The sequence below is a fragment of the Amyelois transitella genome, chromosome 16, assembly GCF_032362555.1.
Source record: "Amyelois transitella isolate CPQ chromosome 16, ilAmyTran1.1, whole genome shotgun sequence".
Classification (NCBI taxonomy): Eukaryota; Metazoa; Arthropoda; class Insecta; order Lepidoptera; family Pyralidae; genus Amyelois; species Amyelois transitella.
The window spans coordinates 3353192-3376597 of record NC_083519.1 but is presented as its reverse complement, the minus strand read 5'-3'; the positions used below and the strand labels follow the sequence as shown (position 1 = coordinate 3376597).

The 23406-nt window shown below is 36.8% G+C and overlaps 5 protein-coding genes across 6 annotated transcripts in view; 3 read left to right on the top strand and 2 right to left on the bottom strand.

The window, feature by feature from the left end:
• The window catches only part of LOC106136029 (large ribosomal subunit protein bL34m), a 135731-nt gene that overhangs the window by 109135 nt on the left and 3190 nt on the right, over nucleotides 1-23406 (top strand). The gene's annotated exons all lie outside the window — the stretch shown is intronic.
• On the top strand, nucleotides 194-3965 carry LOC106136050 (uncharacterized). The gene is made up of 3 exons (XM_013336486.2): nucleotides 194-441; nucleotides 519-660; nucleotides 1434-3965. Exons 2-3 carry the CDS (start codon nucleotides 527-529, stop codon nucleotides 3061-3063), a joined length of 1764 nt encoding a protein of 587 aa, XP_013191940.2. The 5' UTR covers nucleotides 194-441; nucleotides 519-526; the 3' UTR covers nucleotides 3064-3965.
• LOC106136027 (ubiquitin-like protein 7) lies at nucleotides 6227-11310 on the bottom strand. Its single transcript, XM_013336459.2, has 8 exons — nucleotides 11018-11310; nucleotides 10727-10941; nucleotides 9941-10172; nucleotides 8984-9108; nucleotides 8268-8373; nucleotides 7761-7874; nucleotides 7045-7164; nucleotides 6227-6446 (listed from the first exon to the last, which is right to left on the bottom strand). Exons 1-8 carry the CDS (start codon nucleotides 11166-11168, stop codon nucleotides 6391-6393), a joined length of 1119 nt encoding a protein of 372 aa, XP_013191913.1. The 5' UTR covers nucleotides 11169-11310; the 3' UTR covers nucleotides 6227-6390.
• LOC106136043 (nonsense-mediated mRNA decay factor SMG5) lies at nucleotides 11974-16531 on the top strand. The gene is made up of 4 exons (XM_013336480.2): nucleotides 11974-12202; nucleotides 12397-14602; nucleotides 15193-15391; nucleotides 15631-16531. The coding sequence occupies exons 1-4, from the start codon at nucleotides 12129-12131 to the stop codon at nucleotides 16071-16073; spliced, it is 2922 nt and encodes a 973-aa protein (XP_013191934.2). The 5' UTR covers nucleotides 11974-12128; the 3' UTR covers nucleotides 16074-16531.
• On the bottom strand, nucleotides 18498-23306 carry LOC106136045 (protein AF-9). Of its 2 annotated transcripts, none has more exons than XM_060948439.1 (3): nucleotides 23171-23306; nucleotides 22774-22964; nucleotides 18498-21912 (listed from the first exon to the last, which is right to left on the bottom strand). In XM_060948439.1, exons 1-3 carry the CDS (start codon nucleotides 23200-23202, stop codon nucleotides 19889-19891), a joined length of 2247 nt encoding a protein of 748 aa, XP_060804422.1. In that variant the 5' UTR covers nucleotides 23203-23306; the 3' UTR covers nucleotides 18498-19888. The 2 variants fall into 2 exon arrangements, with proteins under 2 accessions (XP_060804422.1, XP_013191936.2); XM_013336482.2 differs by having other exon boundaries at nucleotides 23069-23278.

Here is a 23406-nt window from a genome sequence, read left to right as displayed (position 1 = left end):
CTTTCTAACTTTTTTTAAATAATGATATTCGTAGACTTCAAGGAGCTTTTCATGGATTCGTTAAATCAGAATAGGGGAGGAAAAATAAAATAAAAAGTTGCTCATCGGTTATGAAGATAGTATTGATCCAATTATTATAATTTTTTTGAGACCAATTTGGCGCCTTTTCGGTATAGACTATTGGCAAGATTTTCCATTTCCTTCATTCAATGATTTTCCACTCACTCATAATCATATTAAAAATAATCAAATCAAGGCGAAAAACAAAACAAAATCGCTTGTTCGACCGACGTTGTCTTGATCTTACTAATTTTAAAAACAAAATATTAAAAATATGTACCTATCCTAAATTTATTTTTTGGAAATAATTTTTTTATGTAACCGATATCCGTATAGGGCTTTTGAATCCAAATTTTTTGTGTATACCTACGCAAGGGTAAGGTAAGTAAAGGCAATTGTGCGCAGTAAGTAGGCACCTATCTGCTAATATTAATACAGTACCTACTTTTTTCTCATAGTAATTCAAATGGACGCTTCTACCGCGGAACATAGTGATTCAGACTCTGGGGAGAGTTGGACATTGTTAGAAGCTTCTCCAACGTACACTGATGAGGACTCGAAACCGAATGAAAATGCACCAGATGTCGTACCAGCTTCAGGGTGAGTACTACTTCAATATATACTTCGGCTTCATTATATTCCCATCAGCTCCCAAGTAATATCGGGGCTACGCTTGCCTGGTTTCCACTTACCAACTTTTCTTCATTTACTTTGGCCTTCCGTTTCACCAGTTTTTCATTATTGGCATGCCTATAATCTGTAGCGACATTAAGTAAGATAAGGTCTAAAGTGGAGCAAGCCAAAATAATGTCTATTTTTTCTATGCTAATGCTACGAAATATGTATTGTTGTGAAATTAACATAAGGAAAATAGGATATAAAAAAAAAAAACTGAAAAGTTACCTTTAAAAAAATCCTATTTTACCTAGTTTTGCCAAGCAACCTTGAATGTCATTGGCAGCAGGCACTTCCGAAACTGTCCTAATTTTACTACAATGTTTACAAACTTCCAGCCTTGCCTTGTGCAAACTTGTAACACCATCATTACAAGATAAGAGCCTGTTTAAAAATATGGTTTTAACAACTCTATATTACATAAATTATGTCAGAAAGCTATGTTTTGTAAGTAGTATGTAAAATGGGACATTGAATCTAAACAGTTTAGCAAGTCATTAGCACTGGTTTAAGTATATTTCTGGGTGCATTATACCAGCAAACAAAGTGCTGAATAAAAAGAGATTTTATCGGGTAATTAGTAAATAACATCTTGTAAATGTGATGAAAGTTTGAAAAACGTGTATCTAGTATGTAGTTTCTGAAATTTTCACTTTAATGCGATCGGGCGACCGTTACTACGTATATTTTTATTTCAGTGATGCTACAGATTCGAACTGCGAAAAAGATGACGACACCGATGGTATATCGATAATTAGCGACAGCGAACCGGAATCGCCGTTCCCTTGCGAAGTGAGCTCACACAGGTGTCTGCTCGAGGAAGACCGTCCAGAACAAGAGAATAGCCAGTTCATTCCCACAAGTCATTTATCCACAACTCCTAATAACATAGATCAGCAATCTATGAGAAATGAGGACGATTTTCTGGGAGACAGCAGTGGCAAACATAGAACTTATGTACACAGAAGAAATAAGAGGCTGAGTATGGTACTAAACATAATTGTTTTGGGCAGTGTTATCACAGCTGCTGGGGTAGCCATCGGTCACATGTGGGGTGCCAAAAATGAATGCAATTTCCAAGCTGCTCCCTCAGTTAACAAAATATTGTCCAACCTTTACAAGTTACAAGAAGAAAATGCTTACTTACGTAGCAAATTGAAAGAATTGACATTGTTAAACAATATACAAATGCAACAGAGAAAAACAGGCTTGGATAAATTGCACTCCAAACAGAACAAGTGCAAGAAAGTATTTGAAGCATCATTGAATAATAAAAATGTTGATAAGTATACAAAATGTGTAGAACATGATGATAATAACCAAAATTCCCATTTGGTACAGCCTGAATATGAAAGAGAATTTCTGGCTGATGTGAACAGATTGGCTCTAGTGTATGAACAAAACAAGAGTTGGCTGGATGAGGAAATAACTAAACGCTTGAAACATGAAAAACAATTGAACAGTAAAAATAAGCATGTAAAAGAAAAAGTTGAGAAAGTTTTAAGAGACAATTTGGAAATTCCCCTAGAAACAATTACAGAACTGCCTTATATTGAGACAAATGCATCAGAACTCCCAGTAACTGACAATACAAATGTTCTCGGCAAGCCAGATGTTATTGAACTTTCCCCGGCAACAAAGGTCAGTTATGCTGACTCACTCCAATCTAATAATAAACACAAAAAAACTGAGAAACATAATGTAAGCAAATATGATGAAAAAGAATTCAAAGAAAGAGTTCAAAAGCGTAAAGTAAAAAGAAGTATTGAAACAGTTTCTGAGCAAAATCTAAGTGAGGAAGAAATAAAAAAGGATGATAGATACACTGGGCACAAAAACAGACAAGAAAAAAAGAAAAATGATCGCCAAAAGTCACATAAAAAGCAGAAAAGGAGAAATAAATATGAGCAGTGGGAAATGAAGGGCGGATATATGAAAGATTATGATGACTTTTCAGTAACTTCACAGGATCCAGAGATAGTATATATTAACATTGATAAAAATAGGGTAAATGAAAATACAGAAAGTGATAATATTTCTAAATTATCCAGGAATCCAGAAAACAAAAAGTCCGGAGTCGTCGATATTGGTACCGAAAAGGTACCTGAGAAACATATTAAAGGCGCCAACTGGTACGATAACAGGGCGGTAATTCGAATGGAAGCGAGGAAGAAATTACAAACTGAGTTGTTTGGTGAAGTGAGTCCGAACACTGCAGGCTGGTATTTCCGGCGCATGCGCCGTCGCGAACAATGCCGTGCGAAAAATGAAAATTCGACACATAGAAAATTTCCTAAACGCAACTTGAACTTTAAAACAAAACATTAACACAGATAAACCTTAATATCTTTGAAAAGATTTGGTTGCACTTCAGGACATGGATGTTTACAACTTGAGAATGGTAGTTGTATGCTTAGTGATATCAATGTTGATTGAGTAGTAAGCGTTATTTAACGAAAATATTGAATGCAGAAATACAAGAAGAATGGAATCACTAATCTGGCACTCTACTTACTTATCTACTTTTTCATCAGTTATAAACGAGCATTTGAATTACAAGCATCTGTAAACAATGCATTCTCCTTAATTTTTATTAGTTTGACTTTATACCAGTGATTGGTATAATGTATTTGCATTTTGATATTAGAGTATTTTAATAGCGTTTTATCATATCACGGTAGAGATCGCAGTTGATGGCATTTGAAAGTGGGAAATTTTTAAATGTTTAAAAGTAGGGTGGTTTTGAGAATAGGTATGTACGTTTTAGATGAAGGCAGAGGCAACACAGCTAATGTACACTAACTCGTGACATAGAAAATAGGTATTTATATATTCCGTCTAATAGTATATTCTTATAGGTTTGATGTTCTACTTATAGATAATTTACGAATATTTCTTTAGATATTAAATAACTTGTGACATTAAAAATTTACGGTAATGTCTTATTACTATGGTACTATTCCCAGTGTAAGGTTGAATTCCAGTATTTTACAACATACGAGAAAAAGGTATGTAGGTATATGATAAATACTCGTATGCCACTGCATAATTAAACTTGTTGAGAGAATGCTATACAAATTATTTTTGGATTTTTATGTATCTCCTGCGGCTTTAAAAATGTTATTGTATGATAATTGTTCAAAAGATTTGCCTTGCATCTCATTAACTCATAGATACATCACGTTATATTAAAGCAGTTTTCCAAATTACAATAAAAGTGAACTTGAAAACTTTGTTTTCTTTCCTTAATATCATATTCCCACTCAGGTCTGTGGACCTAAGTTGTTCCTAGACAGCATGTAAAAAAATTAAACGGGGATGTGAAAAGTGGAAAATATTGAAGAGCTCTGATAAAACGAAAGACAGGTCAGGTTAAGAGATACCCTAAACTAAAAGAGTAACAGTACTCCAAGACCGACCCATTTTATTTCGTGATACCGGCGAATAATGTTGTGTGTCGTCGTGCCGCTTCGTTCTATTTTATAGAGCTTCCGAGAGGGGCCTCTACAGCTCGGAAGCTCTATAAAAGCGCGCGCACACGCCTCGGTTGGGCCTTCTATCAACGTTCACCATGCAGCTTGCTATCCTCAAGCGGCTACTCGCTGGATTTCGTGTCTATGGCTAAACTTACGACCTCTTACAACTTGTAAAACCAGTTCTAATAAAGATTGTATTCATTCTATAAATTTTCAAAATATTTTACCTGTGATGTTTTACCAAAACGCCACCAATGATACAAATTAAGATGCTGCCTACGAGAAATAAGTATATTTTAAGTACGTTAACTGAGAACAAGGAAGTGGAATAGTTATTATAAGTATATATAATGTAGCGGGAGCGATGATTCGGCTCGACCGCCACCAAAGGGAAGATCTTCCGCCAGGCTAGGTGTTATGCCTGGGGAACCGCGGCTCCGACGATGTTGTTTTTTTTTTTTTTTTTTTTTTTTGACTATGAGAACGTAGTTTGCCTGAGGGGCATTCACTATTACAGCGGGACATTTTTAGGCGAGGGCTTGACGCTCCTCCTAACAGCCTTTTCGGCAAAAGCGCGCAAGGGGCTCCCAGTTGGGACGAACCTCGGCCTTGGACTTTGCCTTTGAGCAATGCAAACTCGCCCGACGATGTTGTGTCGGAGGTTGTATATATAGCTCCAATCTATGAAATCTTTGAAATCGCGATTTGGGTTCTTCGCCGCTATTGGCTGAGCGCGTCGATTTCTTCGCGATGATTGACAGTTGTTGTGTGATTTGATGTTGTTGACGAGTGGCGTAGAGATGTCGCCATAATAATTATACTAGTTTTCACCCGCAGCTTCGCCCGCGCGAATTAGCGCCACCTACAAAAGAATACAGGTTTTTCGCAAATATCACAATTAAATAAATAAATAAATATATACGGGACAAATTACACTTATTGAGTTAGCCTTGAGGTAAGTTCGAGACTTGTTTTACGAGATACTAACTCAATGATAATATATTTTATAATAAATACTTATATGTATAGATAAACATCCAAGACCTATCAGAAAAAGTTATTTTCTCATCATGCCCTGACCGGGATTTGAACCCGGAATCTTCGATGTCACAGACAAGCGTACTACCACTGCGCCACAGAGGCCGTTAATCTATTCACTATAGTCCCTATGTCCTTCTTCAGAGTTTTAATTATATGTATCTATACTAATATTATAAAGCTGAAGAGTTTGTTTTGTTTGTTTGTTTAAACGCGCTAATCTCAGAAACTACTGAACCGATTTGAATAATTTTTTCACTGTTAGATAGTCTATTTATCGAGGAAGGCTATAGGCTACATTTTATCCCGGATTTCCTACGGGAAACGTCAACAATGCTGGTGAAAGTTGAATGAGTCGGCCATCTGCGAGCTTTCCACGCGAACGCTGCGCAAACCAACAAAGATATAGTAAAACAATGTACTAAAGATATGAAGTACTCATTTTTTGCCACAAAAAAGTCCGCGAGAGCATATATCTATCTCTTAAGGTTTACTTACAATAACCACTTTTATGTTCATTTTTTAAGATTATTTTTTCATTATAAACATAAGTTATTTTGAAACCAATTTTCTTTAATTCAGTATTAATCCTTATCCAAATAAATATGTTTATTACTTTCGGCTTTTCATGTAGACTAAAATTGCCATTTACAGTATATAAATCAGACGAATAGGTTTTGAGATATGGTCGTTATAAGCAATTTGCAGCGAAACATTTAATACGGCGAACCAGCGTTCTTTCTAATACGCGTGACCGCCCGCTATTAAGCCGAGGAGGATGTTTGCAAAAATAAATATGATGCCCAAATAACTATTCCACGCGGACGAAGTCGCGGGCACAGCTAGTAGTTACATATACGCAAAATTTCAAAAACATATACTGAACCAATCTTAATATACAATAACGAGTAAAGAAACAATTAAACTTACTTACGCATAATATTAGTTGGGATTTGTAACATGTCAAAAATAATCCATTCTCTTCGCACGTTTATTTGCTACAAGCGCTAAACAATACATGGTAGATAAACTTTATGTTCACTTCGCGATTTACTTTCACTTTGTCTTTGGATATCACACCGGTCGACTTAATTCCAGATCATTCCACTCCTTTGCGCAGGAGCGTCTGGATAACGTCCCGTTAGTCGTCTCCGATGGCTCCGCTGAATACCAGGTTGATGGCTGCATTCACATCACCTGTAAAAATAAACCTTGAATATTTGTTTCTTGGTTATTATTATGCCAATGAATATGGATCTTTCTCTGTCGCTGTTTAATACGCGTTCATAACATATTCAAGCAACTAAGCATGAATATGTTGAACGCGTATTAAAAGGAAATAAAACTGATCGTGCCACCCAGTATTCTAGGGAACTCATCAGGGAGTTTAAATATTTTTTTTTAAATCTTTCAAGATTTATCCCAACGAGGAAAAAAAGAAGAAAAAAATTAACACATTTAAGAAAAATAATTAGGTTTACACTTTCCTCCCAGATATCTAATCAATATAAGTAGATGCCAATTTAAAAATCCCTCATTGTATATTTCGCAGAATACCATACGTATGTATATATATGGTTTCAATTGCCCTCACACACAGAGAAGCCTTCTACCAAGCTCTGAGATAACGACTGTGGTACTTCCACAGTCGTCATCATGACTTTGACGTCGTGATCCTACTCCACGACACCCATGCGAAGTAGTCCTCCGAGCCCGTACTCTTGACAACAATGTCGGAAGTATTCTCAGCTCTGAGCTGGTGAGGTCACCAGCTCAAAGACCCTGGGCGCCTCACCCTCGCAGATGATGAGCGCGCGCACGTTGAGCGCGTCGTCGCGGAGCCCCATCTCGTGCATGCGCTGCAGCGCCGCCGAGTAGTCCTCCGGCCCCGCCGGCGGGCTCTGGGACGACGACGCTGGGGACATCGCAAACGTCACCATAATAACCAAACTTGAACAATGTGATCAAGTCGATTGAGAGTCGTGGTCGAACGGATAAGATGCCCAATTTAAAAATGCTTGATACACGTGTAGAGGCACTGGTTTACTTAAATTTCTTTATGTCATGTGATTTCAAAACTTTATTCGCCAAATTTTTGATTTTCAAATTATCAGACTACAGCCAATCCCTGTGGCGACATCTCTCAACCACACGTTGAACCGAAGATTCGGGCAAAGCCAGCCGATTCGGAAGTCGAGTATTCAGTCAGAAGATTCTAAATCGCGCAGGGATCGGAACTTATGTAGGTACATACATAAAATCACGCCTCTTTCCCGGATCACGCCTCTCCTTTTTCTTTTAAAAAAACAGAAAATCGACTACAACATTATAATAGGCAGATATATCTTATATTATTGGCTTAAATGTAGTATTAGAACCAAGTAACATACTTCATCTAATTGCTGTTGGTTTCTTTAATAAATTAAAATCAAATCTTCCACTCACATCATCAGTGACGTGGTTTTTGGTATAAAAATAATAGACATTTGTGGCACTATAGGTGTAACTTACGTGCGTTGCTCTGCTCCATGGGCGTGTCGGAGGCGGGACGCGGACGGTTGGAGGCGATTGCTTCTGTGATCGCCTCGCGGAACATCTCGGGCGTGATCACGGCACGTGCACCACCTAAGAATAAATTGAAGTGTGAGATGGATTTCTGTATATTTTATCTCTGAGCAAGAGATAAGAAAGTGCATGCTGGTAAGTAGGTATTTATAGTTATCTTTTCCCGCCAAAAAATGTACTGAAATTAAATTACTTATCACGAACACAAGTCTATGAAAAATAATTCGTTTCTAAAAGTGTTTACGCTTTGGACAAGTCTTCGGCTAGCACTGCTGTTAAACCATAACTTATTTTATTAACCTAACTATTATTATTATATACTTTAAACACACTAGCAGCTCATTAAGCTGATGCGTTGTAATGAAGTATTATAAACAAAAAACGAAACATTATGCAACTCCAAATTCTATAACTAAAAAACGTTATTTTCTTCTTTTTTAAAAATCCACAGACCTGATGCGGCTGGCTGGGCGGCGTCGGGCGCGGAGCGGTCGGCGGCCTGCAGCAAGCGCAGCAAGCTGTCCTGCCGCCCGCGACTGCTCGACGCAGCCTCCGCTGCCTGCCGATACATACATATAATCACGTCTTAGTCGAGCCAATAGTCTTGAAAACACTGAAATCCACGTGTAAGGCTTTCTGATGGAATTGAGATTCAAATAGTGACAGGTTGCTAGCTCATCGACAACAAGAGAAATCCCAAGTTTATAAGCCTATCCTTTATTCTAACTCAATAACTGAATGAGAACTGAATAAAATAATGTCTCCAGCTATCCCCTCATAGTAGCGGACAGTTCAGTTGGCGGGTTCAAATGGCGCGCTCTGATAGGCTCAAATATTTCCGCGCCATAAAAAAATTACTGCTGCGCAGGTACATCGGCGTGACTTTTAATTAAGTGGTAATAGTAACACCGTAAATCGAAATCAACATATTGTCCATCACATTATAAAACTTAAAGTCTTTTTATGTTTTACTTTTGTCCTCCCATATTTCGAGTAGTTCATACAAAAAGTACTTTTTATTTAATGCATTTTATATCAAAAATTTGTTCTTGACCCTCTGTGACATTTATTTATTTGGAAGACTTACAACCGTTTACAAAATATAGCGCCGCATTTAACAAACTGAACGTTATTTTAACCAATAGTCAAAAAATAGAGAGTGTCAATACCTGCACAGCAGCTGTCAGTTGCTCGTAAGTGATCGGTGTGCGTTCACCCTCCTCGTTGTCTTCTTCATCAGCGTCCTCGTCCTCTGATAAGGCTTCCAGCGAGTATGCAAACCCGGAGGTAAGGGCTGCAACAAGTTATCATTACAAGACGTGAATATAAGTATAATGGAAAGTTTATTAAATTACACAATTCATTAATTTAGTGTAATTCCATAGTCTCTGCCTACCACAATGGGAAACAGGTATGATGGTATGTATGTATTAAATTAATATGTGTTGAACCATTGAAAATACATGTACAACACTATGTGTTGAAGTGTATAAGAGGTACATACAAATATCAAGTACTGGTGGTAGTTTGTTCGCGATAATAGAAGAAAGCAATAAACATGCAAAAAGTTTTTAAAATTTGTGGATCTATCCAACAATAAATATTACACTATTATGTACAACGCCAATTCCTTTCTACGCATTTTCCTGTTGTGGACCTGTTATAAGTATAAGATTTGTTTTTTAATAAGCATAAATGATTTGTATAGTACATACCTGTACAAATTATTCCTTAGTATATACTTATACTAATTACTACTATTCTAGGTTTTCTCAATGTAAATAAATACAATATAAATGACATAGAGTCAAGTCTATATCCCTTGCAGGTAGACAAAGCCAACAACCAACCGTCTCAAAAACACTGAAAGCCCACATTCAGTTGTATGGCTTCATGATGGAATTGAAATTTAAAAATAAATAATACATAGCTTACTAGTGACTCTTGGACGTAAGACGCGTCATTACATCTTTATGCAATATGTGTGAGGCATTTGTCGTTAGGTTCGTTAATGAATAGGCATTATAAATTTAGTTTTAAGATATTTCACATGTAGGTAAAAAAGTTTTCAAAGTGCTTCCATTTGCTGTTTGCTTTAGCTGATTGACTGCAACAAGTTTTCATACCATTATCATTACTGGCAGTAGCATTGGTCCGTGCATACACTAGCCTTGTCAGGTGTCTCAATGCTCGTGGTAGTTCGGGATGCGTTTCAGCACCTCGTCGCATTGTGGTCACATTAGCACCCAGGGCTGCTAGCAACTCCACCTCGTGAAGAATTGATAACATCACACAGTCTTCACCAAGAGATGGAGCCTGTTCCACTATTTCTGCCATGGCAGATTCATCATTCAACAACTGTGGAAAAGGGTGAACATTAATTAGTCAAGATTATTAAACTACAAAATAGAACATACATGCATCATCCCACACATACATACATCGTCTATATCTATTGCGGGGTAGACGGAGCCCACTTTCAAAGACTGAAAGGCCATGTTCAGCTGTATGTAGTATGGCTTTAGAATGGAATTGTGATTCAAATGGTGACAGGTTGTTAGCCCATCACCTACAAAAGGAATCCCAAGTTACATTGTTGATTGCAATAACAATATAGATAGCAATTTTTACATTTGTATCTGTTTACCCCTCCCTGCAGGAAAGGAGACATGATATTATGTATGTAGCAGTAGTATGCTTGTCTGTGACAAAGAAGGTTCCGGGTCTGAATCCTGGCCAGGGCATTATGAGATAAGAACTTTTTCTGATTGACGTGGGTCTTGGATGTTTATCTATAAAAGTATTTATATAAAATATAGTATACAAGTCTCAAATTTACTTACAGGCTAACTAGATCTGTGTAATTTGTCAAATTACACAGATATATATATATATTTAAATCTGTAGATTACCTGCATAGCTCTTGTCCATCCAGGTGCATTAGGTGTGCATCCCAGCGTTCTGAGAGTTGTATTCAGTTGTTGTAACTCTACATCAGTGTGAGTTGGAGGAGGAGGTTGCGTAGTGGGCTCTTTTTTCTTCACTACGTGAATTGTCTCCCCGTTCTTGACACCGCTGTCTTGAAGAGTGGCGTTGTCCTTAAGAATCTTCCCATGATGGATCAATTCTATAACATTTAAGCATCTCCAATTAAAAACACTAAAAACTAAATAGGTCCAACCAATCTAGGCGACACAACTTACCTAAAGATGCAGATGGCACACTTGTTTCTTTTTCAGCCTCAGATTTAAGACTTACTACAGTATTATCAAGTGGAAAATTCTCAATCTTATGGCGTATAATGGGTCCAGGCTTAACCTTGATCCCTAAAAATATACAGGTTTGGCTCTCCATTTTCTAAATGTTCTATGGCTATCCTTTTTAAGCCAATACAAAAATATGCACAGTATTCACTATAATACTACAAATAAACAAGATACCGTATAAAAACACTAAAAACAAAGCAAGAATGATACGACAATTATTCTGCAAATGACAACTATTTGACACTGACAGAGAGTTTGACAGTTAGCTATTTATTCAGTGAAATCAACGAGCAAAGATGATCCATAACGCTCTACTTACTTTAAAATTTGTGTCTGCGACTTGTCGCCGCTAAATACCAACATCATGAGTTAAATATAACCGAAAATTTGCCATAAAAATAGGCATAAAATCTCTATTAATATTATATATTAAAATTTTTAAATATTACGGCGGCCTCTGTGGCGCAGCGGTAGCGCGCTTGTCTGTGACACCAGGGGTCCCGGGTTCGAATCCCGGCCAGGGCATGATGAGAAACGAACTTTCTCCGATTGGCCTGGGTCTTGGATGTTTATCTATATAAGTATTTATTATAAAATATAGTATCGTTGAGTTAGTATCTCGTAACACAAGTCTCGAACTTACTTCGAGGCTAACTCAATCAGTGTAATTTGTCCCGTATATATTTATTTATTATTTTATTTATTATTTATTATTACAATAGTCCTAACTGGTTACTGAAACTGCATTCAGTCTAGTAACTGTCGGTCGCCGGGGACACCTTATTGATCGCTGCAACCGTTGCAATTTGAACCCACACGGCGTCAAGTCACAGGGACAAATTGCAAAGTGAGCAGAGCACATTAACTCTTACGTCATTTATTTGTCAATTTTGTGTGCTTCCAAAACGTCACATTACACCACACGTCTCATTTAGAGTTCATGTGAAAATGTTGCTGGAGAAATGATTGGAAAGACGAATCATTTTGGAAAGAAAATAAATCTAATTTCAGTATCAATATCTTGACGAGCTAGTAAAATGACCTGAAAATGAAGAAAGGGTGTAACGAAACTCTGGAGGCTAAACAAGCAGAACGAAATGAACGTGCCAAAAAGCTTTATCGGTAAGATTTACCAAAATGTGATTTTGTTTGCCAAAGTCGCATCATTTAACTATATTTTATGACGTAGTTCCATTCAACTTATTCACGTGTAATAAGTAACAAGATTTTCACTTGAAAAATTATAAAGTTAATATGAATTATCAATAAAATTATAATAACACCTAGTTAAATTATGGGTTTCGTTTACATTACAGCTATGTAACAGACGTAGCAAGACGCGTTGGCGAGACGACAGCTTCGAGTCGATCCATCACTGATCTTTTTGCCACCCATATTGAAGTGCAACGCCAAAAACTACGAGACAACTGTGAAAAATTATTCTTTTTAGATCCTTTGAATTATGGAAAAAAATCACTTGAGCTCCTCTGGAGAAAGGTTTATTATGAAGTGGTGGCTGCTGCAAGGAAACTAAGAGAGACAAGCATTGAAAATGACAGCTACCTTTTTAGTCATATCATGTGTGGTGTAGGTCATTTTCACCAGTTTATTACCATGATACAGTCAGAATTGAAAATCACTTGTAAGGAGTTGGACTACACTCCCCTGAATAAGGATGAAGAAATTGAAGAATTAAACAAACAGACAGGAGAAGAAGAGTTACTATTTGGGAAGTCTGCATTACATTCATGTTTAATATACCTAGGGGACCTATGCCGTTACCAAGCTGAAATATTTCATACTTTTGATTCATCTATAGCAGCTCGCTACTATCTTCAAGCTGCACACATTGACACATCCTCAGGAATGCCTTATAACCAGCTTGGAAACCTGTATTTGGATAAAAACTATAATCTAGATTCTGTTTGCTATTACATTCACTGTCTCAGTTGTACATCCCCATTTGAAGGTGCTCTGGGAAATTTGACAAAACTATTTGAAAAGAACATTCAATTTTGTGAAACAGTAAATGCTTCTGAGTCCATGACTCAAACTGAACATATACAGAATACAATTGCCAATTTCCTATCTCTCATTGAGATCTGGTACCTCAGTAAAAATGATACCAATATTCCACAGAGGTGCAGCACCATAGCTCAAGAACTTAAAATTGCTATGGAATTTGAAAAGTCGCCACTACCAGATAAAAACAAGAACTATGAGGAATATATTCAGGCCTTGGAGGAAGAGAACATGAATCCCTCAAATTTTAATGGCAACTTAGTGCATAAAATTGTGCAGATCTGTTTATTTACCATGTCTAAAATGATGGAAACTGATGAAGTCAAGGCTTTTGCTTGCAAAGCATTTTCTTTGGCTTTATTATCCCAACTCTTACAAAAACTATTGAAACAGATTCAGTCATTTGGCTTAAAGAATCCAGCTAGTAAATATCGATCCAAAGAAATACGTGCTCGAGTTTCTGATTCAGAAGTGCCTGAAGACAAGGCTAATTTAAAAGAAAAACCTGTATCACCTGTTTTGAATGGGTTTAATAATGAACATGATCTACCAAAAAATAAAAGTCCAGATGTTGACAATGAAAATCTCCAAAATGGTGATGTAAAAAATATTACAAAAAAAGTAACATCAAAGAGACGCCGCCGCAGAAGAGCAGCTTCCTCTGAGAGTTCAGATGTAAGTGATGCAGATACAGAGAGCAGCGAAGTTGATACTGATGAAATGAGTTCTGATGATGGAGATTCTTCACAGTCAAGCTACCACTCAGAAGAGCAGGACTCACAGAGTGAAGACTCTGGTGATGACCCCTCTGATACTGAAGCTCCTGATGCACAAGTTAATGGTGTTGTTGAGAAATCTAATCATGATAATATCACATCCTCTGGCCCAAAGATAAATGGAATTGGATCCACTAAAACCACCACAAACCCTGAACATGAAGATAACTTAAATTTGGATGACATTCAAAAGTTTTTACTTGGCAACAATTTTTTACCCAGTATAAAGTTATTGCAAGACTGGATACTCACAGAAAAGGACTTAATTTTATCTTGTGGTGACAGTGGAGAGTCCTTATTTCAATGTGTGGTTGATTTGCTAAATATCTTTTCATACAATTTCAATGCCAAAGTTGAAGCATTTGGTGATGACTGCAAAATCTTAAAGTATGCAAATCAAGTTGCCAAAAACTTAATGCTTGAATATAAAACAATACCATTACCTGAAGATGTAAATTTGCGTGGGACAAATATTTGTAAATTTGATAAAGATGCAGCCGAATGGCAAATATTGGACAGATACAAGCCAACTGTGTACGAAGAAAATGTTATGAGAATTTTGAACTTCATTGATTTTGGTAATCAAATAGCAAAGCTTGTACCCAGAATAAGATTTAATAGATCTATGAAGATATATTATTTCAAAAAGACACAACCACCAAAAATAAGCACTAAAGTGAACCATAAAAGAAGCAGGGAATGGCATAACTCAAAGAAACAAAATGTAAGTCTTAAACGTTAGAATTAGGTTTTTGTTCATACCTGAAAGTATAAAATCATAGGTATTACGTCTATATGCCTTTCTAGGTTGGCAGAGCCATAGACTCGAAAAACTGTTCAGCTGGATTCTTGACAGAATTAAGAATCAGATAGCGACAGGTTGCTAGCTTAGCAAAACCCGCAAGTTTATGAATTTCCTACGAAGTTATAAACTTTTGTAGGATTTTGAAGGAATGATGAATTGTATTAATTTACATCCACAGTCCTGTAAATTTATAAACTTACTGATTTCACGCGTATAATAATAAGTAAGCAATAACCAAACGACATGAGCACTCGGATTAGTTGAATAAGTCATGTGTTCTTTCTCTTGCCCCTCTTCAGCTATTGATCGCTACAGAGCATAAACAAATTGGTTGGTTGTGTATTTTTGTTTTTGATTTATTTTTTGATGTTGCTACTGTTTAAAACTATGGCAAGTTATTGAGTCCTTTCTCTTCATTAATCATAATTGACTATCACAATCACACTATTACAATCGCACTCTATTCAATTTCCAATATTTGATTATTTATAGACTAGTTATTTTCCCAGGCCGAAACCAGCGAAGGCGGTTTGCTTCGTCGCTTGGGTCGTCTGTGGCTTGTATCGCAAGTCCGCGAGTTGGAACGCAGCGGACGCGCGGCCGCGCCCGCCTTGCTGGCGTTAGACTCGGCCGCACTCAACAAACACCTGCGCCGGGTCAAACAGCTCCTGCGCGCTCGCAGCTTCACACTACTCATACCCTCCATTGGTGAGTTTATTTCTGTATGTTCCTTATCAAACATCTGCGCAGGGTCAAATTTGCGACACCGTAGAGTTGTTATACCAAACTGTATAAATAATTACTGGCCAAAAGTAGGATACTAAATTCTTTTTTATCAATATATTTTTTGATGAAAAAGTATTTATTTGTGCCATATCATGATTCATGAATGTACTGTCTTATCACTAAGGTATCATTTTTATAATAATCTTAATTGTGATTTCCAGTGCTCCAAGAACTTGACGATCTGAAGCGCGACCAGAGCACCGCGCGCGACGCCATTCGCTGGCTCGAGATACAACTGAGAAGCGGATCGCGTTTCCTCCGCGCGCAGCGTCCCGGAGAATCTAAACCACTTCCGCTTCTCAAATATCCGCGTAAGGCCCCACCACACGTTCACAACTTCATACAAATCCTGGAATTCTGCAACCACTTCACTGCTGATGAAAAGCAGACACAAGGTGGAAATGGAGATCCCGACAGCTCGTTGCCTGGCAAATCAGCACCTTTGCTCATATTGCTTGTGGGCAACCAGCCCGGAACGGACGATGAATACAAAGAATTCAGTCTGACGGGTGCTGCACAGTCGGCAGGCATCTCCGTCGAGCATATCGGGGACTTCTATACGAAATGGCGCCAAACAATCCATAAGAATGGCAAGAAAAGATGAATCCATTCCCGTCATAGTGGGGTCTCGACTGCAACGAAAGGATAAGACAACGACGCTCGTCACTTTCGATAACGGATTGGATCATCTCGGTCAGAAAGATTAGGATTACCTACTCTTATTTCCAACTGAGAGTAAAATATCGTAAGGGTAAAATAAATCACTGGCGCAGCTCAGATGGGCTTGTTATATTCGTTTCTGACTAACTCGTAACATTAATCATTTACGTACCTACATAGGTCCGTTCCATTATTTCATTTCATATTACAGTAGAAACTCGATTAACCGGATTTTCCGATGAGAAGCAAAGCTATTATATGGGTCCCGGTAGCGTTAGCGCAAACTTATATTGTTACTTGCTAGTTTTATATCCTGGAGCTGAATTCTCTCGCCTAGAAGCTAAAGATTTTGAAAGCAATGACTTCCAGTTTAATCCGGTTTCATCAGCATTATAAACAAAATCTAAGTCATAGTTATTTTCGTCCAAATTCTTCTTGAAATCATCTTTAAAAGAGTTTGCTGTATCTACATTAGCTGACATTTTTTCACCTTGTATTTCCAATTCTCGAATTCCATGACAAGATTTAAATCTGTTACTTGCCACAAAAGATTCATCGCCCCCTATTTTTGTATTTAACTGTAATGCTTTTGCAAAGGATCAGATATTGGTCGCCCAGTTGAAGCGTGTTTCTCCCGCCTTCACTATCTAATTTGCAGGTGTACAACAAAATTGAATCGGTATTCTTCTTAATATCACTTATCGTGGACGTACCGACACCATACTTATCAGCTAACTTACGACCTGTTTCTCCTTTTTTTAATGAATCAATAATATTCAATTTTTCTTTAAGCGATAACATCACTTTCTTACGCTTTGACATTTTTAGATATGTATCTAGTTGTGACACGCACGTCAGGACAGAGTAGCATTGCTAACCAACTTAAACAATAACGAAACGCGTGAGGCAGCGATCGCGGGCGGGGTGATGCCAGTTCCGACACGTTCATGCTTGCATAAATACGACTTGTAGGTACATTTAATGCGGTTTGTCTGTAGTCCGGATAATCGCGAATCCGTATAACTGAGGGCCGGATAATCGAGTTTCTACTGTATTCATTTTTTCATTCGTACTTACCTAATTCATTGGTATGCCATTGCATCATAAAAGGGATATCGTCACTTGAATCAAATATATTCGGCTTCAGTTTTTTTGTACTTTGACGTCATATATTTGATTTGTTATTCAGAAATATTATTTTTGTTCATGAATAAATGTTCTTTGACGATAATTGCTACGTTTGTTCTTATTCCATCGATACCCCAGTAAATACCTCTACTAGCTACTTACTAACAATTGCGGTTTTATATTTGCCCTCATTTTCATTATATATGTCGTGACATTCTTTCATAGATAAAACACGACGGTACGTGCCCTACTCGGCGGGTGCCTTATCGATAATTTGCTTACGTAAATTTATAATTAGCAGTTAATTAATATCTAATGTCTCATAGGTGACATCGGAGGTGGAGTGTTTAAGGTATACGAGTACCCTAGTAAAAGTAGGTAGTAGGTATATTTATTTAGTTTAATGCCACATTAAGTTTTCTGTAAGACCCAATGGTTGACTGGTAGATAATGCTTCTAGCATTAAGTCCGCCAATTGTGCTATACATTTGTATTTTGTGCAATGAAGTTTAAATAAAAAGTTATTCTCGAGACCACGTACTGTAGGTACCTACTGTTGCTCTACCGAAATACGTATAAGTACTTAATTTTGATCGATACCCATGGGTATATTTCTAATGACACAACTAGTTGTGCATGACAGTTGGTTCTTAAAGAAAACCCAAAAAATTTGGGTAGGTACCTTTTTGCCCTATTTTCGAAAGCTGGCCAACGAGACCTGATATATTTTATCATGGATATTCAACAAAAAATACATAAAAGAACGACGACAAAGTTGGTAAAAACTGACTGAAGTTCGCCAGCTAGTTGTTAGTAGAATAGAAATTCGTCATGTGTAGGTACAGTGGGCCACTTAGAAAAGTATCGCAGGCCGTCATATACCTACTAAGTGGTGAATCCCACCCCTTGCAGTTACGCTAACACTTGTAATTATAGCAGTATCATTATGTAAAATGTGTGCCGTGTGGTTCCCGGCACCAATACAAAAAATAATAGGACCACTCCATCTCTTTCCCATGGATGTCGTAAAAGGCGACTAAGGAATAGGCTTACAAACTTGGGTTTTTTTTAGGCGATGGGCTAGCAACCTGTCACTATTTTGAATCTCAATTCTATCATTAAGCCAAATAGCTGAACGTGGCCATTCAGTCTATTCAAGACTGTTGGCTCTGTCTACCCCGCAAGGGATATAGACGTGACCATATGTATGTATGTATGTATCATTATGTAATTGCGCCTCAACAGTTAGAACTTGCACATTTAATTCAACAATATAAAATGCAGAGTTTATCCCCAGAGCATAAGCAACCGGGTTAAAAGCGTCAAGACCTGTTGTAAACTTAAAATCTTTCCACCACTATTTAATGGTCTTAACACGTTCCCCAATACAGTCAGGAAAATTAATACCTAATCTTAGCATGTCCACTTCTAAAAATTCTTATATCGTGTTTTCTAGTATGAACCGACGTAATGCGAAAGTTTATTTGTTTGTTACCTCTTCACGCGTTATCTACTGAACCATTTTTCTTTAAATTCCGCGCATTTTTTATCCAGAGTCTGAAGAAAAATATAGGGTACTTTTCACGGTAAAAACTATGGTATACTATCCCGTGGGATTTACGAAAATCCTGTATTCTTTGGTAGGTGTCGCTAGATTCTCGAGGGCGATCCGCGGGTATAAGCAAAAGCTATCTTATTATAGTAGAGAGCAAAGAGAGACTAATGACGGACTAAACAATTGTTAACAAAAAGAAAACATCAATAAATTACACTCCTATAATTTTATTTATATTGTGTAGTGTTAAGCTAGATAAATAAAGAAAAAATAAGTTATGTAACATAGAGACACAGACAAGTCAACAAACCCATAGCCAATAATAATGAGAAGATTTTCATTTTGTAGAAAAATTTCATTGATTCTTATAAAATATTATTAATAATATTTCACTCCAAAAGTGAAGTGCTTAATAAAATCCATATCAGCTACACGTGATGTTGAAAAACTTAAAGTTAATAATATGCAAAGAATTAATGCTGATTTGCATTAATGACAAAACGAGAGACACCAGACAGTGTTATTTCATAATATGTGCAATATTTTATTAATCATAATGTATAATTACAGCATCTGCACATATTGTGTTCTAGGTGTAGGTCTCATTATTTAAAATAAAATCAAATACTTTGATTTTTACTGCTTACTATTAACTTTCATACAATTTATTTACACAGCCTTCCTTCATCTTAGCCTGAGATTCCGGAAGCTTATTAAAAACTCTCCAAGCTTAAACTTAAATTAATAATATTTTAATGTACAAAATATACATTAAGTTATAACAATCTTTAACAGTCTTATAGCTTTAAATACCTATACAGTATTGCACTTAACACAGTTCAGAGTAATGTGAATATAATAATGTATTATTAACAAGATAATTCCTAGCATTACACACTTCATTTACTCTCACAAGTTCTTTAAACTACAAATAACTTATATTCACAATACAAGCAGAATACTATACTTTGTGATTCTGTACCAACATTGCAATACACTGCTGTTTTGTACTATCACTTTGGTAGTAAATGCCAAGGGCTAGTACAAATTGTCCCATAGTCCAAATGAAATTTTAGCTAGCAGCCTACTAGTTGTATCAGCTGCTGCACTGTTGACCGATCCAACAAACACAAGTCAAAGTCAAATGTTTGAGTAGTAACTTCATACCGTCCAGTTTCTGCTATCAAATTTACAACTCGTTCAAGTTCTTCATTATTATTGATGGTCATGATCCGCTTTTGCAGGTCACGCAGTTGCACCATGTACTCTGGGGACAGATCCCCAGGCTCAGCATCCTCACCGAGGCTACTGGAAACACCATTGTCTTGAACTTTGGTCTCCATTAATGCCGAACCACTACTCTCTCCCCTTTCTGCATCGGTGTTGAGTGGACCAGCATTATCTATGTGAGCAATTTTTCTGCTTTCTTCTTCCTCTTCTGCGGCTTTCCTTTTACGTCGTTTTTCTTCCCTCTTAGAAGACTTGTCTTTATGTTTTCTTGACTTCTCTTTCTGAGGTTGTGGGGGTTCCACAACTGGCTCTGGTTCTGGCTCAGCTTCGGGTTCAGGCTCTGGATCAGGCTCCGGTTCTAATTCAGGAGATGGCTCATGTTTTAGTAGCTCTGGTGAAGGATTTTCAACTTTCACTTTTGTATCCTCTTCCTCAGCTACAATAGAGCTTTCAGAATCTGAATGACTACTGTTTATATCTTCATTTCCGACATGTGACGTTTTTGCCAGGCCACTCTTGGAACTACATTGTGATGCTGTGTCAATAGAATTAGGAGAGGCTGGTTCTGGTAGCGATCTTTCCTTAGAAACTGGGGTTTCTCTTCGCTCAATCACTTCAACTGGTTCCGGAACTACCTCCCTTTTTTCATGCTTATGCTTTTTCTCCTTACTAGACTCTTTGTGCTTTTCTCTGGATTCATCACGTTTTTTGTCTTTTTTCTTATGTTTATGACGTTTTTCTGAATCTCCTTTATCTTTAGATTTATGATTTTCCAATCTATCAACATTTTCTGGGGGTGGAGTTTTCCTTAAATTCTCTATAGAAAATTTGCTTTTATCCAATTTTGTTTGTTTCTCCTTTACTGGTGGGGATTCTTTAGGTACTTCTTTTGGGACCTCTCTGATTTTTGGTACCTCTTTCACAACTTCTTTGGGAGATTCTTTTGGTTTGTGACTTTCCTTTTTATGTTCCCTTTTTTCCTTACGTTCTTTGTCCCTGTCATGGCTTTTCTTTTCTTTTTTCTTCTTTTCCTTTGACTCTTTGTCTGTTTTCATTTCTGGGGCTTTGTCCTCTGTCTTCTGTTTCTTTTGATCAATGCCATCATGCTTAGATGGCTTATATTCGTCCTTGAAGCTGGACGCACTGCTTGACCTGGGTGGTGGACTGGGGGGTTTTCTCACGGGACTGATACATCTTTTTTTAACCAGCTCTGGCGAAAGTGGCCTGTCACTACTCCTCTTATTGGATTTTTCTTTTGTTCGTTCTTGTTCTTTGCTATGAGTTTTAATTTTCTCTGATCTGGTCTTTTCTTTATCTTCTTTTACCTTTGCTTTATCTGGTTTAACTTCTTTGTAGTCATGTTTTGACTTTTTATCAGAATTTGTTCTTTCTTTCTTTTCAGGCTTGGCAGTATTTTTGTCTACTTTTTTGGGATCTGGAGAAACTTTAGGAGGTTTTTGGATGGGTGGTCCAAATAAAGTCTCAAAACTACTTGTTTTATGTGGTACTTCTTCTTTGTGTTCTTTGATCTTATGTTTCTTAACATTTTCCAATGACATTTTGGGTTTACTGACCATTTGAGGCTTATCATCACTAAATGAATCTCTACTTCTACTCTCCTGATCTGGGTTTGAGTAGTAAGAGTTATTAGGTACAATCATTCCCCCTCCCTTCAACAATTTCTTTTTAAATTCATCATTTGGATTTTGGAATACATATCGGTCTTTAAGCAGTCCACTATTGTGCAAAGTTAGGTCATACATAAATGGTATCTTCTTAGGTTCATCTTTATTTTTCAGATGAATTTCAATAGGAATTACGAACCCAGCATAACCGGACTCCTTTAAAGAGAATGGTGGTTCCTTGACAACTAAAAAATAAAAATTATTAAATATTTAACAAATAAAAAAAAACAGAACTGGGATAGATGTCAGATGAATTTAGTTTGAGGCTTGTATTAAGAGATACTAAGCAAAGACAAAATCCAGGACCACAACCAATAACACAAAGTTTGTTTCTCATTGTGCCCTGGCCAAGATTTTAACCCGGGACCTACGGCGACATAGTATTTTGACATAATATTCTGATTGAAATCATTAATTTTATACTAATAAACTTTTTTAATGTAGACAATGTGCATTTGTGCATGATTAAGATAAGAGATATATATTAGTAAATTGACTTCCGGTGATAATGCTACAGGGTATTGTTCCGGCGCTTTTTCCACACAAGTGCTTTGGAAGCAGTATTAGATAGAATTAGATTTAAGTTATCTGATGTCAATAAGTGATACCTTGTATCCAATTTTGAAAATAAATCATTTTTATTCTAATGGTTATACTGATATTGAAACCAAATGTTCAACTGTTCAACCATGGTCCGGAATGTCACATGGTCACATGGCATGTGGTTAACGCAATATTAGCTCTATCTCATTTTTGCTACATTATAGTCGATTAAAAAGAAATAGAAACTAGTGAATAGCGAAACTCTCCACGGTTGTCTTGTTAAAAATGTAGTGGTTTATAACCGCTACAAGATTTTGATATAGCCGATATCTTAATTACTGGCTTGGCAACTGTTTTGGTATATCGCACACATGTTTACTAAAGACTATTTACAAAACAATGTCATAAATGCATTGAAAATGATACAATATACTGCTCAATTACTGGATGACTATCTAAGGTCATGGAATGGTAAAAGCTTGTAAAATAGATAAAAGTCATACCTCTTCTTGGCTTGTGAAAGGTACTGTGAAGATTAAAGACAACTTTATCGACGAAGTGACTTATTTCGGAACCTTCTTGGCCGCGCACGAAAACTTCCCAATCATGAGTGAATCCTTCGGGGGTTTTCTTAGAGCGCAATGAAGCCACATGGCCTATTTCAAAAATTACTTTGATTGCACTCATTGTTATTCTGAAAATAGAGAAAGAGCATGAACAGAAGATTTAATTGAAGTAAGAATTGATGATACGGACAAAAATAATAGAAAAGTGATCAATGTTCAGAAGGCAACTTACATAGAAATTATATTTTCATTATTTACAATACTTTACAACTAACAGTTGTAAAGAATTATAATTCAATAAGGATGGGAATTCACAAATTTTAACAAAATAAACCTTTTAGCGCCCTTGTTATTGTGATCCGCCATATTATTTTCATTTCATCGCAATCACCGGTGTGACCAGTCTTTAATTCAATTTGGAAGTACTATCTATGGAATGGAATGTTGCTCGCTCATGACATGATAACATTTAAAACTGTCGTACCATGCGGTTTGAATCAGAGTTATTTTATGTAAGGATGTGACATTGCTGATAAAAAATCGATTTTTATTTAATCGGTTTATTTCTTA